The sequence below is a fragment of the Garra rufa genome, chromosome 15 (assembly GCF_049309525.1).
Source record: "Garra rufa chromosome 15, GarRuf1.0, whole genome shotgun sequence".
NCBI lineage: Eukaryota > Metazoa > Chordata > Actinopteri > Cypriniformes > Cyprinidae > Garra > Garra rufa.
The window spans coordinates 815,144-829,003 of NC_133375.1; the positions used below are offsets into that span (position 1 = coordinate 815,144).

General features: G+C 36.3%; 2 protein-coding genes across 2 annotated transcripts in view; both read left to right on the top strand.

Moving 5' to 3' along the window:
* praf2 (PRA1 domain family, member 2) lies at positions 1–3,723 on the top strand. The gene is made up of 3 exons (XM_073818925.1): positions 1–242; positions 1,947–2,164; positions 2,257–3,723. The coding sequence occupies exons 1-3, from the start codon at positions 25–27 to the stop codon at positions 2,394–2,396; spliced, it is 576 nt and encodes a 191-aa protein (XP_073675026.1). The 5' UTR covers positions 1–24; the 3' UTR covers positions 2,397–3,723.
* Positions 3,724–7,678: 3,955 nt separating this feature from the next.
* Positions 7,679–13,860, top strand: part of cacna1fa (calcium channel, voltage-dependent, L type, alpha 1F subunit a) — a 48,493-nt gene continuing 42,311 nt past the window's right edge. The window contains exons 1-5 of the mRNA XM_073819096.1: positions 7,679–7,874; positions 7,937–8,041; positions 13,027–13,166; positions 13,523–13,665; positions 13,761–13,830. Coding sequence (XP_073675197.1) covers positions 7,824–7,874; positions 7,937–8,041; positions 13,027–13,166; positions 13,523–13,665; positions 13,761–13,830 — 509 coding nt within the window. The 5' untranslated portion in view covers positions 7,679–7,823. The remainder of the gene's footprint in view (positions 7,875–7,936; positions 8,042–13,026; positions 13,167–13,522; positions 13,666–13,760; positions 13,831–13,860) is intronic.

Below are 13,860 nucleotides of genomic sequence, written 5' to 3' on the forward strand. Positions count from 1 at the left end.
ACACTTGGATGTGGGCGGGGTTGGATGTCCACCGCAGGCTGCAGCGAGACGCTCCTCTCAAAAATGGTGGATGTTCAGCCTCCGCCTTTCCGAACCCTGGACGATTTTCTGCTGGGTTCGGCCCGATTCTCAGTGCCTGATGTCCGTAACCTAGAACGGTGGAATAACCGGATCATTAATAACCTGCTGTATTACCAATCAAACTATTTTGCTTCCGCCGTGGCATTTCTGCTTATAGTCGGGTAAGGAAACACCAGTGACGTGTTCGTTCATTCAGTCCTATTCACTGTTCCTCTGTTTACAAAACGGGAAACAACATTTGTGTTCTGTATTTAATACATTTTTTGATTTAGGCTCAGAAATGATACTTTATAATGTGACTTAAATGGGGAAAATTGTTAGGCCATTGTTGCATTACAAACATTGATTTGACTTTCAGTTTTAAGTGGTAATGCAGTAGCTAATAATATAATGTGTTTTAATGGCTTCGATAGGTATATAAAAGACGTTGTTTTGTTGGCAAATATTATATTTATCATTTATCTTTCCTTTATACATAAACAATTTACACACAACAAAATGATTAAACTTTTAATGAAATGAAATGTAAAATATAAAAAGTCAAAATATTAATAAAAGTGATATAAACAGGTCAAGAGTTTACATATACCTTGCAGAATCTACAAAATGTTAATTATTTTATACAAAATGCATGTTATTTTTTCTATTTAGTATTGGCCTGAATAAGATATTTCTCATAAAAGACATTTACATATAGTCCACAAGAGGAAATAATAGTTGAGTTTACAAAAATCACTTCAAATGTTTACATACGCTTGATTCCTAATACTGTGTTGTTTGTTTAGTGATAGTTGTTCATGAGTCCCTTGTTTGTCCTGAACAGTTAAACTGCCTGCTGTTCTTTAGAAAAATCTCTCAGGTCCCAAATGTTTTGGGTTTTTCAGCGTTTTTTTGTGTATTTGAACCCTTTCCAACAATGATTGTGTGATTTTGAGATCCATCTTTTCACACTGAGGACAACTGAGGGACTCATATGCAACTGTTACAGAAGGTTCAAATGCTCACTGATGCTTCAGAAAGCAAACCGATACATTAAGAGCAAGGGGGTGAAAACTTTTTGAATTTGAATGTCAGGGTATATATTTAACTTATTTTGTCTTCTGGGAAACATGTAAGTATCTTCTGTAGCTTCTGAAGGGCAGTACTAAATGAAAAAAATATGATATTTAGGCAAAATAAGAAAAATGCACACATCTTCATTCTGTTCAAAAGTTTACACCCCCAGCTCTTAATGCATCGTTTTTTTCCTTTTGGAATATCAGTGAGCGTTTGAACCTTCAGTAATAGTTGTATATGAGTCCCTTAGTTGTCCTCAGTGTGAAAAGATGGATCTCAAAATCATACAGTCATTGTTGGAAAGGGATGAAATACACAAAAATGCTGAAAAACCAAAGAATTTGTGGGACCTGAAGGATTTTCCTGAAAAACAGCGAGCAGTTTATCTGTTCAGGACAAACAAGGGACTCATGAACAACTATCACTAAACAAAAAAAAAAAAAAACATTTCATTTAGGATCTTTCAGGTTTCACAGTATTAAGAATCAAGTGTATGTAAACTTTTGAACAGGGTCATTTTTATAAATTCAACTATTTTCTCTTTATATGTAAACGACTTTTATATAAAATATCTTATTCAGGTAAGTACTAAATATAAAATAACATGCATTTTGTATGATCCCTTTTATTTTGGTAAAATAATTAACCGATTCTGCAAGGTGTATGTAAAATTTTGACCTCAAATGTATATAATAGCCTGTATTGTTTTTAATTTTAGTACATTTTATTCTTTCTTATGCTGATATTGATTATCATGCATGCCTTTATTTTATTTATATTTCTCTTTTGTGTGTGTAATTATGTCATAGGTATTTCCAACCACTCCATCTGATTCTTGGGGCAACAGTTGTGATCCTTCTGTTCTTGGGGTTTGTCTGGGCAGCTGAAAACAAGGCCATAATCCGACGATTCCGGAGAAATCATCCTTCCCTCTGCCTGGCTGCAATTTTGGGCTCCAGCTACCTTCTTCTGTCTGTTTTAGGAGGGGTAGCTGTTTTTCTCTTTGGCATCGCCTTCCCCATTTTAAGTTAGTATTCTTTCTCATGTGTCTTTGATAATATTGTTTTGCATGTACTGTAAAGAGCTATAACAGTCCTCTCTGACTCTTACTCCCCACAGTGATCCTTATCCATGCTTCAGTGAGACTCCGAAGCCTTAAGAATAAATTGGAGAATAAGTTGGAGAGTATAGGATTGAAGAGAACTCCAATGGGCTTGCTGCTGGAAGCACTGGGACAGGAACAAGAGGCTGGATCATAGCTGTTTACTTTTACCTAACTGTGCTATCACTTACCCCTTCTATCCTAGGAGCTTCTTACATGTCCTTAAAATGTATATGAAAACAGATATTGGCAAAACATATGGCATACTGCTAAAGTCTCTCAGAAATGGAGAAAGGGCCCAGTGGACAGGATTAAATTTTGATTCAGTATATGAAGGATTGCTAAAAGTAAAACAAAAAGAACCAGGTGTGTATAACTATTAAGCGTCCAAATATAAAGACAGCAATATAACGCCTTGTAAATAGGATGTAGGGTATAGTGTTATTCAATTCACTTTATTTGAGTAACAGTCCATTATTGTTCCATTTTATGGATTTAATTGTGCCTACACTTTTATTCCATTCCTAAATGTGACCCTGGACCACAAAACTAGTCGGGAGTAGCAATAGCCAACAAAACATTGTATGGGTCAAAATGATCAATTTTTCTTTTGTGCCAAAAATAATTAGGATATTAAGTAAAGATCATGTTTCATGAAGATATTTTGTACATTTCCTACTGCAAATATATCAAAACTTAATTTTTGCATAGTAATATGCATTGCTAAGAACTTCATTTGGACAACTTTAAAGGTGATTTTCTCAATATTTTTTTTTTTTTTGCACATTCAGATTCCAGATTTTTAAATAGCTCATTTATTTTCAATCTCAATTTTTAAAAATTGACCCTTGTGACTAGTTTTGTGGTCCAGGTTCACAAATGTGTCTTTTTCTGTGAGGAATACTTGATTTTGTGAATTGTGTTTGAAGTATATCTAAAGACAGTGTCTTTTTTGCCTGTTCGTTACATGACCAAATGTTATTTTAACTGATTGTTTTGATTTGATTTTCCCAAATGACATGCCATAAGTGTTTGCTCTCTTACAAAGTGCCAAGGTAAATACTTCTCAGTTATTCCAACACAAATTTGCGAACAAGAATATTCATTGTATTTCCATTTGGATTGTGAATCACAAATTGGCATCGTTGGGGAAAATGTGTGATCTCATTTTAAGGAGAGATACAAACTGAAGTCATAGATGTAAATGATCTAATAGACATGAATATATCTTAATATCTTTGAAGGTGTAACAGAACAGAGATTTGGGTGATTAAAATTTACCGCATGAAATGTAACACTATATGCACATTTTTACTTTGAGTCATTTAATATGATTTTAATGCCATTGCTTAAGCGTTCATTCATTAAAAAATGAAGTGATTTGTATTTCCTACATATTTAATGTTTACAACATCAGCTGCCTTCTTGTATTTTCAGGAAATGCTCGTCCATTGCAGTCATTATAATAAATAAGCTTTAATATATCTTCAGCCTCTGTCTTTTCCTCTGCTACCGCATAGAGGCGCTCTAATCATTAAAATGAATTTATAGGACTGTGCCTCGTTAAATATGGCTTTGTTTCATGTTACGCATTTATTTTCCTCTGATTAGAAAATAGCTTACTTAAAGTAACTTTATAAATATCTAAATAACATGGTTCAAGACATCCAGAATTGTCCTCGTGTCTCCACCTCCCTTTTGAAGGCTTTCAGCACAATCATCCCCGTTAACCGGCTCACATGAGTTAATCCTGCATTCGCGGCTTACTACACCGAGGACCTGCGGTCACACGAGGATACATTATACATTTGTTTTCCTGAATTACTGTTAAATATTGAACTATCCACTTGTTTTTATAATGTAAATATATTTAGGAAAGTGTTTTGGTCTTGGGAGCTAGCTTTTAAATGACATCTTTGGAGCTGCGTGTTTTCAGTGCAGTGCGCTTGAGGTGTTTCAGATGCGAGCGACACCTGTTTCACCTGTTTGCTCACGAAGCGATTCAACACGATAGATAAAGTCAATAGATATGAAAGGTGGTGTAAGTTATTATTTCATGTGAGTTCGTGGGAATAAGCAGCAGACTGTGCTGAAGAAGTCGTGGACATGGATGCGGTACCGAAAGGTGAGTGAGCTGACAAACACCTGCACTCAAACACTGTCAGTATAGACAATAAAACGTACTTTACAGTTCACATCCTTGCATTTCTTTCAACATATAGCTAGATAGTTTATAGATGTTTTAATAATCCCTTTATTGCAAATGTGTTGGGCATTTTGTTCTTTGTTCTGTTCTTTTCTCTTAGAACTAGGTCACTTAGTTCTGACCGATCCCTTATAAGGCTTCTTACGTGTACTTCAGTATCTGTTTGCCACATCTGGCCTCTTTCTTTCACTTTAAACGTCTTTTATAAGATTCCGTTGAATAGAGAATGTCAAACTGAAGGCTCGTATGAGTAACTAGTATGCAATGTAGGTCAAATCCAATTTACTGGTTTTGAAGAGGAAAGATTTGAAAGAAGACTTATTTAAAGGGGTCATGGCATGGATTTTTTCATTATTTTAATATGTTCGTTGAGATATTCTTAGTTATAATGTCAATATATGCACCGAAAGACCCTGTTTTTAAAGGGGCGGGTCCTTTAAGGCTTGTCAATAATCAGCCACGTACTGTTATGATTGGCTAAGGTTATTGCATAGGAAACACTACCAATGCCCCCCACGTTATTGCTTTTGAGTGTAAAAAGCATTTAATTTGTCCTGTCAGACTTAAGTGCGTAGACTCGTGCATCTGTATACTGTATCCAGTGTAGACAAGAGAGCGGCAGTGATTGATAATAGGGGTTAAAGTGCGTAGCCTCTTTCTTATACTTAGTAACTCCTAAACTGTTCGCCTCAGGCTCAAGTGTCTTATGTTGTTGGAATTCACAATTCCAACCCAAAAAGTGAAAATTTTGGGTGTTTTGCATTTTTTGAAAAACCTACTTTTGCGAACTAGTGCTAGGTTTTTCGCCTGAACAGTACCAAACCAAAAAGCTAATTTTTTGGGTGTTTTACATTTTTTGAAAAACCTACTTTTGCGTACTAGTCCTAGGTTTTTCGCCCAATTGCAACCAAACCAGTAAAGATAATTTTTTTGGGTGTTTTGCATTTTTTGAAAAACCTCCTTTTGTGAACTAGTCCTAGGTTTTTCGCCTGAACAGAACCAAACCAGTAAAGCTAATTTTTTGGGTGTTTTGCATTTTTTGAAGAACTAGTCCTAGGTTTTTCACCTGAACGGAACCAAATCAGTAAAGCAAATTTTTTTGGGTGTTTTGCATTTTTTGAAAAACCTACTTTTGCCAACTAGCCCTAGGCTTTTTACCTGAACGGAACCAAATCAGTAAAGCAAATTTTTTGGGTGTTTTGCATTTTATGAAAAACCTACTTTTGCGTACTAGTCCTAGGTTTTTCGCCCAATTGCAACCAAACCAGTAAAGCTAATTTTTTGGGTGTTTTGCATTTTTTGAAGAACTAGTCCTAGGTTTTTCACCTGAACGGAACCAAATCAGTAAAGCAAATTTTTTTGGGTGTTTTGCATTTTTTGAAAAACCTACTTTTGCGAACTAGTCCTAGGCTTTTCACCTGAACGGAACCAAATCAGTAAAGCAAATTTTTTGGGGTGTTTTGCATTTTTTGAAAAACCTACTTTTGCCAACTAGTCCTAGGCTTTTCACCTGAACGGAACCAAACCAGTAACAGAAACAAATCAGTAAAGCGAATTTTTGGGTATTTAGCAATTTTTGAAAAAACGGCTTTTGTGTATTAGTCCTCAGGTTTTGCACCTGATCGGAACCAAACCAGTGCAGGAATATTCTCTGGAGAGTGAATATCTATAATTATCAAAAAAATAAATAAATTCTCGACCCTTCTTTGCAAAGGGATGACAAAATGTTTGAAAGGGCCAGGGCTTCCTTTACTAAAATGGCTATAACTTTTGAACGGAATGTGATATCTTCACCAAACTCTCAGTGTGTATGTAAGATCTGAATCTGAGGTCACATTAAAAAAGTCGCTGAGCTTGGCCACTTGGTGGCACTATATATATGGTGGGGGAAAAAACATAAAAATAACCATAACTATGCAACAGCTTGTCCTATCAACAAAAAAATAGGAACGCATGGTCTTGGTCCAAAGTGTCACAAGTGGCTCTAAGGACATTTGCATATCTCAAAAAACATGGTTGCCATAGGCTGATAAATGTTGAGCACCTTAGACAAGCCTAATGGTGGTTGATCAGAACGAAACTCGGTGGGCCTGATTGACTCGCGACCCTAAAGGTCTGTGAGAAATTTTAAAGACATACACACATACACAGACATTTCACACATACACACGATATTCATGTCAACTGATAGACCTCCTCAAACAAATCATTCATTAAAAACTCTCAATTATGTGAAAAACCTACTTTTGCAAACTAGTCCTAGTTTTTTTGCTCTCGAAAAAGCCACTGCAGCTCAATTCTCTGGACTCTCTAGGTTAATAATTATCAAAACATGTTTAAATTTACCATTTAGGGAGCTATAACGGGTCATTTAGAAAAGGAGCTTGTCGAAATATACCCAAAACCCTATAAAGCCTAAACAAAAACTCAAAACTTCATGAAACCTGGTGAGCACATGCGACAGGTGATTCTAAACAAGCATGCAAAGTTTTAGGGAGATCGAACCGTAGCTGGTGCTGTAACAGTCATAAATGTTATAAAACGTTATATTTCTATGGCAAATTCCCTGTATTTGCCAAAAAAGCTTTTTTAAATGATTGATTTAGGTGGTTACAGGCTTGCTAAATAATATGTGATGTCTTTTTCTTATATGTGCCTACAGTGAATGCCTTAAAGTGATTGAACCCCAGTAACCCAGTAATGAGGAGGACGTTTTAAGTTATTAAACTTGCAGGATGTATTAAGCTTACAAAGACCTCTATTCTGTCAAAAAATCAAGGAAAATTTGGTTTCTCACGTCATGACCCCTTTCAGACTCGAATGAATAACTAGTATGCAATGTGGGTCAAATGCAACTTACTGGTTTTGAAGAGGCTGCCTCAAGACTGTTTTTTAATGTATAATATTTATAGAACATTTTAAAAGAATATAGGATTTAAACATTGGAATGCAATTTAGATGGAATTTTATCTTTGCTTTCATTGCCTTAATAGTTTAGCTTTAACACACATTTTGTTGTCACTTTTGTGTTTTTAGATGTGATTAAAAAGTTCACAAAAAATTATTCCAAACACATTTTTGAACAAATGTCAAGGATATTTTTTGTTCTGCAGAAGAAAGGAAATCATTTGGGTTTGGAGTGACTTGAAAGATTTTCTTAGATGCAGATAATTTGTTACACACACAGTTTTAATCAGAAAACCTTTTATTCCAGATGGGGCCGGTCTGGCTGACCCCAGCAAGACGGACACACTCAACTCCACAGGTTCTGCAGGCCAAAGGAGAGCTGGAGGAGCCAAGAAGCACACACAAGCTAACAAATCAGCCCTTCGTGCACCTAGAGCTTTGTGCTGCCTCACTCTCAGCAACCCTATACGCATGGCAGCACTGGCCCTGGTGGAGTGGAAATATCCTTTTGCCCCAATTTGTGTGTATGTGCAAACCTTGTGTATTTTCTTTTGTGTTTTCATCCTTAACCTTAGACCTTTAAGCCTTTTGATATATTCATTTTACTGGCCATCTTTGCCAACTGTGTTGCCCTTGGTGTGTCCAAACCATTTCCTGAAGATGATTCCAATGCCACCAACCACAATCTGGTGAGTGTGCATTGCCAACATTACCATGATCTGCCACAGTGTGTGAAAACTGATTGCCTCAGCAAAAATGCATCGAACCGCATAATAAAACTTTGGACAGTAAGAGTTTTCATGTTTTTTAAAGAAGTCTTGTCTGCTCACTGAGCCGGCATTTATTAAGTATTTAAAATATCTATTTTCTATTTGAATATATCATAAAATTTATTCCTGTGATTTTAAAGCTGGATTTTTAGCATCATTAATTCAGTCACCTGATCCTTCAGAAATCATTCTAATATTCTGATTTGCTGCTCAAGAAACATTTATTATTACTATTCAACAACTGAAAACAGCTGAGTAGGATTTTTTTCAGGATTCTTTGATAAATAGAAAGATCAGAAGAAGAGCATTTATTCTGGAAAATAAATATTTTTTCTTTATCATTTTTCTTTTGATCAATTTAAAGCATCTGTGCTAAATAAAAGTATTAATTTCTATAATTTCTTACAAAAAATTATACTGAATTGGTATGGTGTATAATGTTACAGAATCAATTTTATTGATAGTAAAAATATTTCACAATATTACAGCTTTTGCTGTATTTTGAATCAAATAAATGCAGGCTTGGTGAGCAGAATTGTATATACGGTATTATTATATACAGTATCTTACAAAAGTGAGTACACCCCTCACATTTCAGCAACCATTTTAGTATATCTTCTCAAGGGACAATACTATAGAAATGAAACTTGGATATATTTTAGAGTAGTCAATGTGCAGCTTGTATAGCAGTATAGATTACTGTCCTCTGAAAATAACTCAACACACAGCCATTATTGTCAAAATAGCTGGCAACAAAAGTGAGTACACTAACGGCAGTATGTTGTTTAACCAAGCTACATATCCTATTCATCTTGTTTTTATTTTTGTCTGCTTGACAGGACCATACAAAGTTGTGTATCTTGTATTAGAGCAGTTAAAGTTAGGTGCTTAGCTACAATTCTCTCATACTGACCACTGGATGTTCAACATGGCACCTCAAGGCAAAGAACTCTCTGAGGATTTGAGAATAAGAATTGATGCTCTCCACAAAGATGGCCAAGGCTATTAGAGGTTCAGTTACACCCTAAAATTGAGTTCTACAGTGGTCAGGGTCATACAGAGTGTTTCCAATTGGGTTCCATTCTGAACAGGCCTTGCAAAGGGTCGATCAACAAAGTTGAGCACTCATTCTGTGCGTCAGGTGCAGAACCTAGCTTCAAAAACAGATGCATGAGTGCTGCCAGCATTGCTTTAAAGGTTGCAGAAGTAGAAGGTCAGCTTGTCAGTGCTCAGACCATATGCTGCACACTGCAACAAGTTTGTATAGGCGTCGTCCCAGAAGGAAGCCTCTTCTGAAGCTAGCTCACAAGAAAGCCTGCAAACAGTTTGCTGAAGACAACCTGTCCAAGAGCATGAAATACTGGAACCATGTCCTATGGTCTGATGAGACTATAAGAAAAAATTGTTTGGCTCAGATGGTGTCCAGCATGTGTAGCGATGCCCTGGTGAGGAGTACCAAGAAGATTGTGTCTTGCCTACAGTCAAGCATGGTGGTGGCCTTTCCTCCAGAAACTAGGCCGAACGGCAGTTTTCCAACATGATAACGATCCCAAACACACCATCAAGATGAGAACTGCCTTGCTGAGGAAGCTGAAGGTGAAGGTGATGGGGTGGCCAAGTATGTCTCCAGACCTGAACCCTATTAAGCACCTGTGGGGCATCGTCAAGCATAAGGTGGAGAAGCACCATCTGTCTAACATCCAGCAACAACCTGTGCAGCTCGGGTCAATTCCATCCCCAGGATGATTAAGGCAGTGTCAGATAACAATGGTGCTAACTCAATATATTGACACTTTGGACAAGTTCACCTACTCCGTGTCTACACCAGACTCGAGCGGCACGGTGCAACAAAATGCAATAGAACCTATGATGCTGTCTACACTGGATGTGGCATGGCGCAACACGAAAAATCCCAGTCAGTAAACTTCTGCCGCGTTCTATTTTTGATGTGCACACACAAAGTTCAAATGCTTTGCAACGATCGATTTGTCACGTCCAGTGTAGACAGATTTTAGGGTCCACTGTAGACACGGTGTTAGGGTGTACTCACTTTTGTTGCCAGCTATTTTGACAATAATGGCTGTATGTTGAGTAATTTTCAGGGGATGAAACAATTCAGCCATTTGTGCATTTGGTAACTTTTACAGTAAAGCTTAAACCTGACTTTTGACAGGACATTTTATTTAATATACTTGGTTTATACTATTGGGATGTCCTACTGGTTAGTCGCACTCATTGTGAAATCTCAATGGTTCAAAAGTTTGCTCCACATAACTGCATGTTGTATAGCAGTTTCGTGTTCAGGCAGACTTTTTACATTGCACCAGGTTAGAATACAGTTTTGTTATTGAAAGTACCTATAGGTTTATACATGTGGCCCCTGACTAAACAACATGCCTGTGATTTATTTATTTATTTTTAATGATCTTTCTGTGAAACTGTGGGTATCCAATAAAAAAAAAGGTTACAAAGTTCTTTAGGGCTGCCAATGTGCGGTGCAACACTATAATTGCATTAGGCTTGAAGTTTGACTGACAGCTGTGAATGCTAAGCAGGATAAGAGTGCTGACCATCTGTTCTCTCACTATGGCTGCTCGCTCATTGCCCTTACATGTGATTTACTTTCTTACTGCATATTTAATATAGACATTAATGATTCCAACAAATCATGGTGCTTGTTATATTTAGACTTTTCAGTGCTTTTCTTTTTTGAGAAGTCTGGATTTTATTTTTCTTACATAACACCATCCATCTGGAATTAAGTTACACTCTTTGTAGAACTGTAACAGTTTACTCATGCTGTCATTTTGAGGCCAGCCATGGCATTGTACTAATGTCTGTTGAGTCAGTAGTGTCTGCAGCGTGCGGATGATTAGCTGATATTAATGTGTGGAATACCTAGAGCACCTTCAGCCTTTAGCTTTAGCTTAGTACTAAGTGGGTCAAGAGGGCAGAAAGCTAATGAGCTCAGCAATGTGTGTTAAGGGAAAGCAGGTGAAAGAGAGAGTGATTGTGTGTGTTTAGATGAAATTGCTTCTCAAGCATTAAAGGAATAGTTCATCCAAAAATGAAAATTCTGTTATTAATTTTTCTCACCCTCATGTCGTTCCAAACCTGTAAGACCTTCGGTCATCTTTGGAACACAAATAGACAGCAACGCAACTGACACGTTCAAGGACAAAAAAGGTAGTGAGGACATTGCTACAATAATCCATCTTTGGTTCAATCATAGCGTTATGAAGCTATGAGAATACTTTTTGTGCGCAAAAAAACAAACAAAAATACTGACTTTCTTCAACAATCAGAAGAATGTAGACGCATAAGTCATGGTACTCTCGTGAACATGCGGCGGAAGAGAAGAAATTGTTGAATTAAGTGGTTATTTTGTTTTCTTTGTGCACAAAAGTAGCTTCATAAATTTTGGGTTGAACCACTAATGTCACATAGACTATTTTAACAATGTCTTTGCTACCTTTCTGGCTCTTGAACATGTCAGTTGCATTGCTGTCTATGCCATCAAAAAAACTTAACTTGTGTTCTGAAGATGAACGAAGGTCTTATGGGTTTGGAACAACATGAGGGTGAGTAATTAATGACACAATATTCATTTTTGGATGTACTATCCCTTTAAGCTTATGTGTGTGTGTGTGTGTGTGTGTGTGTGTGTGTGTGTGTGTGTGTGTGTGTGTGTGTGTGTGTGTATATATCCTAATTTTTAGGATTTATCAGTTATTTGCCACAACATGGGTCATTCTTCAGAACTGGTCGGAGTTGGAAACGTCTTGAAAAAATGTCTTTTTCCACAAATTTTGTATGTATGCAGGTTGTATAATATCCAAGGTACACATTTCTAGTAATTGTCAGAAAGTTTTGGAATATTTGTCCTCTCCCCAAATTTGTTACTGAAACACAGTAATATAATTTAATCAGAAGGGTTACATAGGCCTATTAAGATTTAGCTTACACCTTCCTTGTAAATATATTTTTTCTATTTTATTAAAATGTTTTCAGAATTGAACCAATAACAGTAACAATTTTAACAATATTTCAAGTGTGATTTATGAAATCAGTTGTATTTTGAATCCAATTTTTCTTTGTAAAAGGCAAGAAGTTGATCATACTTATTTTAAACTTAAGGATTCATTAGTTTGAATATACATTGAACCAAACACAATCTTAGTTGATAATAAAGTACTAATAATTCATAATAAAACACTACTAAAACATACTAAAATGCCAAAAAAAATGCATAACTAAATAAAATTTTGTCTATTTCCCTCAAATAACAGAATTTTGTGTTCCCTTTTGTCACTACCGAAACAGTCACGACTGAAACATGTCATTGTTGTTTCGGTGACAATTTTAGATACTTTTGAACCCAGCCCAAATGGTTAGCTAGCACAGTTCTGAACAGTTGTACACATATAAATTTATGGAATAACTCCCAGAAAAGTGTGTTTAATTATAGAAAATGGTGTTTAAAGTTACACACAGATTTTTCATACTTTTGAACACATTTACCTCAAAATGATGGGGCCTATCTACTCACCATGTAGCTATGAGAGACGGGGGCAAACAAATATTTCCTGATCATAAATGTAGGGGTGTAGTTAAAATCAATCTCAGCCAATGGACTAAAACATACACTGTTTCGGTAGTGACATGCGGGACACATTTTTTACATAAAGTTTTATAATTTACAAAGAAAATATAAAATATATATATTTTAACTTCACTTAATTTTTCACAAATATTTTTAAGTTGAAATTTAGGGGTTAGTTTAAAGTTAGTCAATTTAAAGAAATTTAAGTTTAAGTCCATTTAAAAAGTAGTAAAGTTGATTTCAGCTCAGTCAAATAAACAGATACTATTTCTCTTTTACTTACTACCTTAATTATTCCTAGGAACAAGTGGAGTATGTGTTTCTGGTCATTTTCACCATCGAAACATTCACGAAGATTCTCGCATACGGTCTGGTCATGCATCCCAGTGCCTACATCCGCAGTGGCTGGAACTTGCTGGATTTTGTCATTGTCATTGTTGGGTATGTGTGAGGTTACTTGAAATATCAAGTATTAGAGTCAAGGTTAATGTATTTGCATAGTGCTTTTCAAAATATGCATTGTTTCAAAGCAGTTTTACAGAAAATCATAATGTTTATGTTTATAATAACTTCATGTCTTACAGTTGCATTTAACAGAATAGGGTAATACTATAGCAGCTGAATTGTAGTATGTATTATTATATTATGTGAATATACTGTATATAAATGGGTAAAAGTGGACGTATATATGCAAAGACTTTAATTTTATTTGTTTATTTGTAACTTAAATGGTTTAATGAAAACAAAGTTTGCAAGATGTGCTTAGGGGTCACTAGGTTTGTGTGCTCCATTTGCAGTCTTTTCAGCGTGATAGCTGAGATGGGAGAGCACAAACCAGGAGAGGCCCATCACGCAGCAGGTAAACCTGGTGGTCTGGATGTCAAAGCCCTGAGAGCTTTCAGAGTACTGCGACCCCTGCGCCTGGTGTCCGGTGTGCCGAGTAAGTGCATCTGTGTGCCTGTGTTCTTCTGAGTGGACATTTGAGTCTAATTCCCACATCTACAGTGATTGTGATTGAGGTTGTGATGTCTGCAGGTCTGCAGATTGTGTTGAACTCCATCATGAAGGCCATGGTGCCTCTGCTCCACATCGGCCTGCTGGTCATGTTTGTCATCATCATTTACGCCATCATTGG

Excerpts from the sequence above, each read along its gene's own strand:
- praf2 (XM_073818925.1), top strand. The coding sequence starts at position 25 with ATGTCCACCGCAGGCTGCAGCGAGACGCTCCTCTCAAAAATGGTGGAT. Across the intron at positions 243-1,946 it reads GCATTTCTGCTTATAGTCGG|GTATTTCCAACCACTCCATC; the intron begins GTAAGGAAACAC and ends ATTATGTCATAG. Across the intron at positions 2,165-2,256 it reads CATCGCCTTCCCCATTTTAA|TGATCCTTATCCATGCTTCA; the intron begins GTTAGTATTCTT and ends TACTCCCCACAG.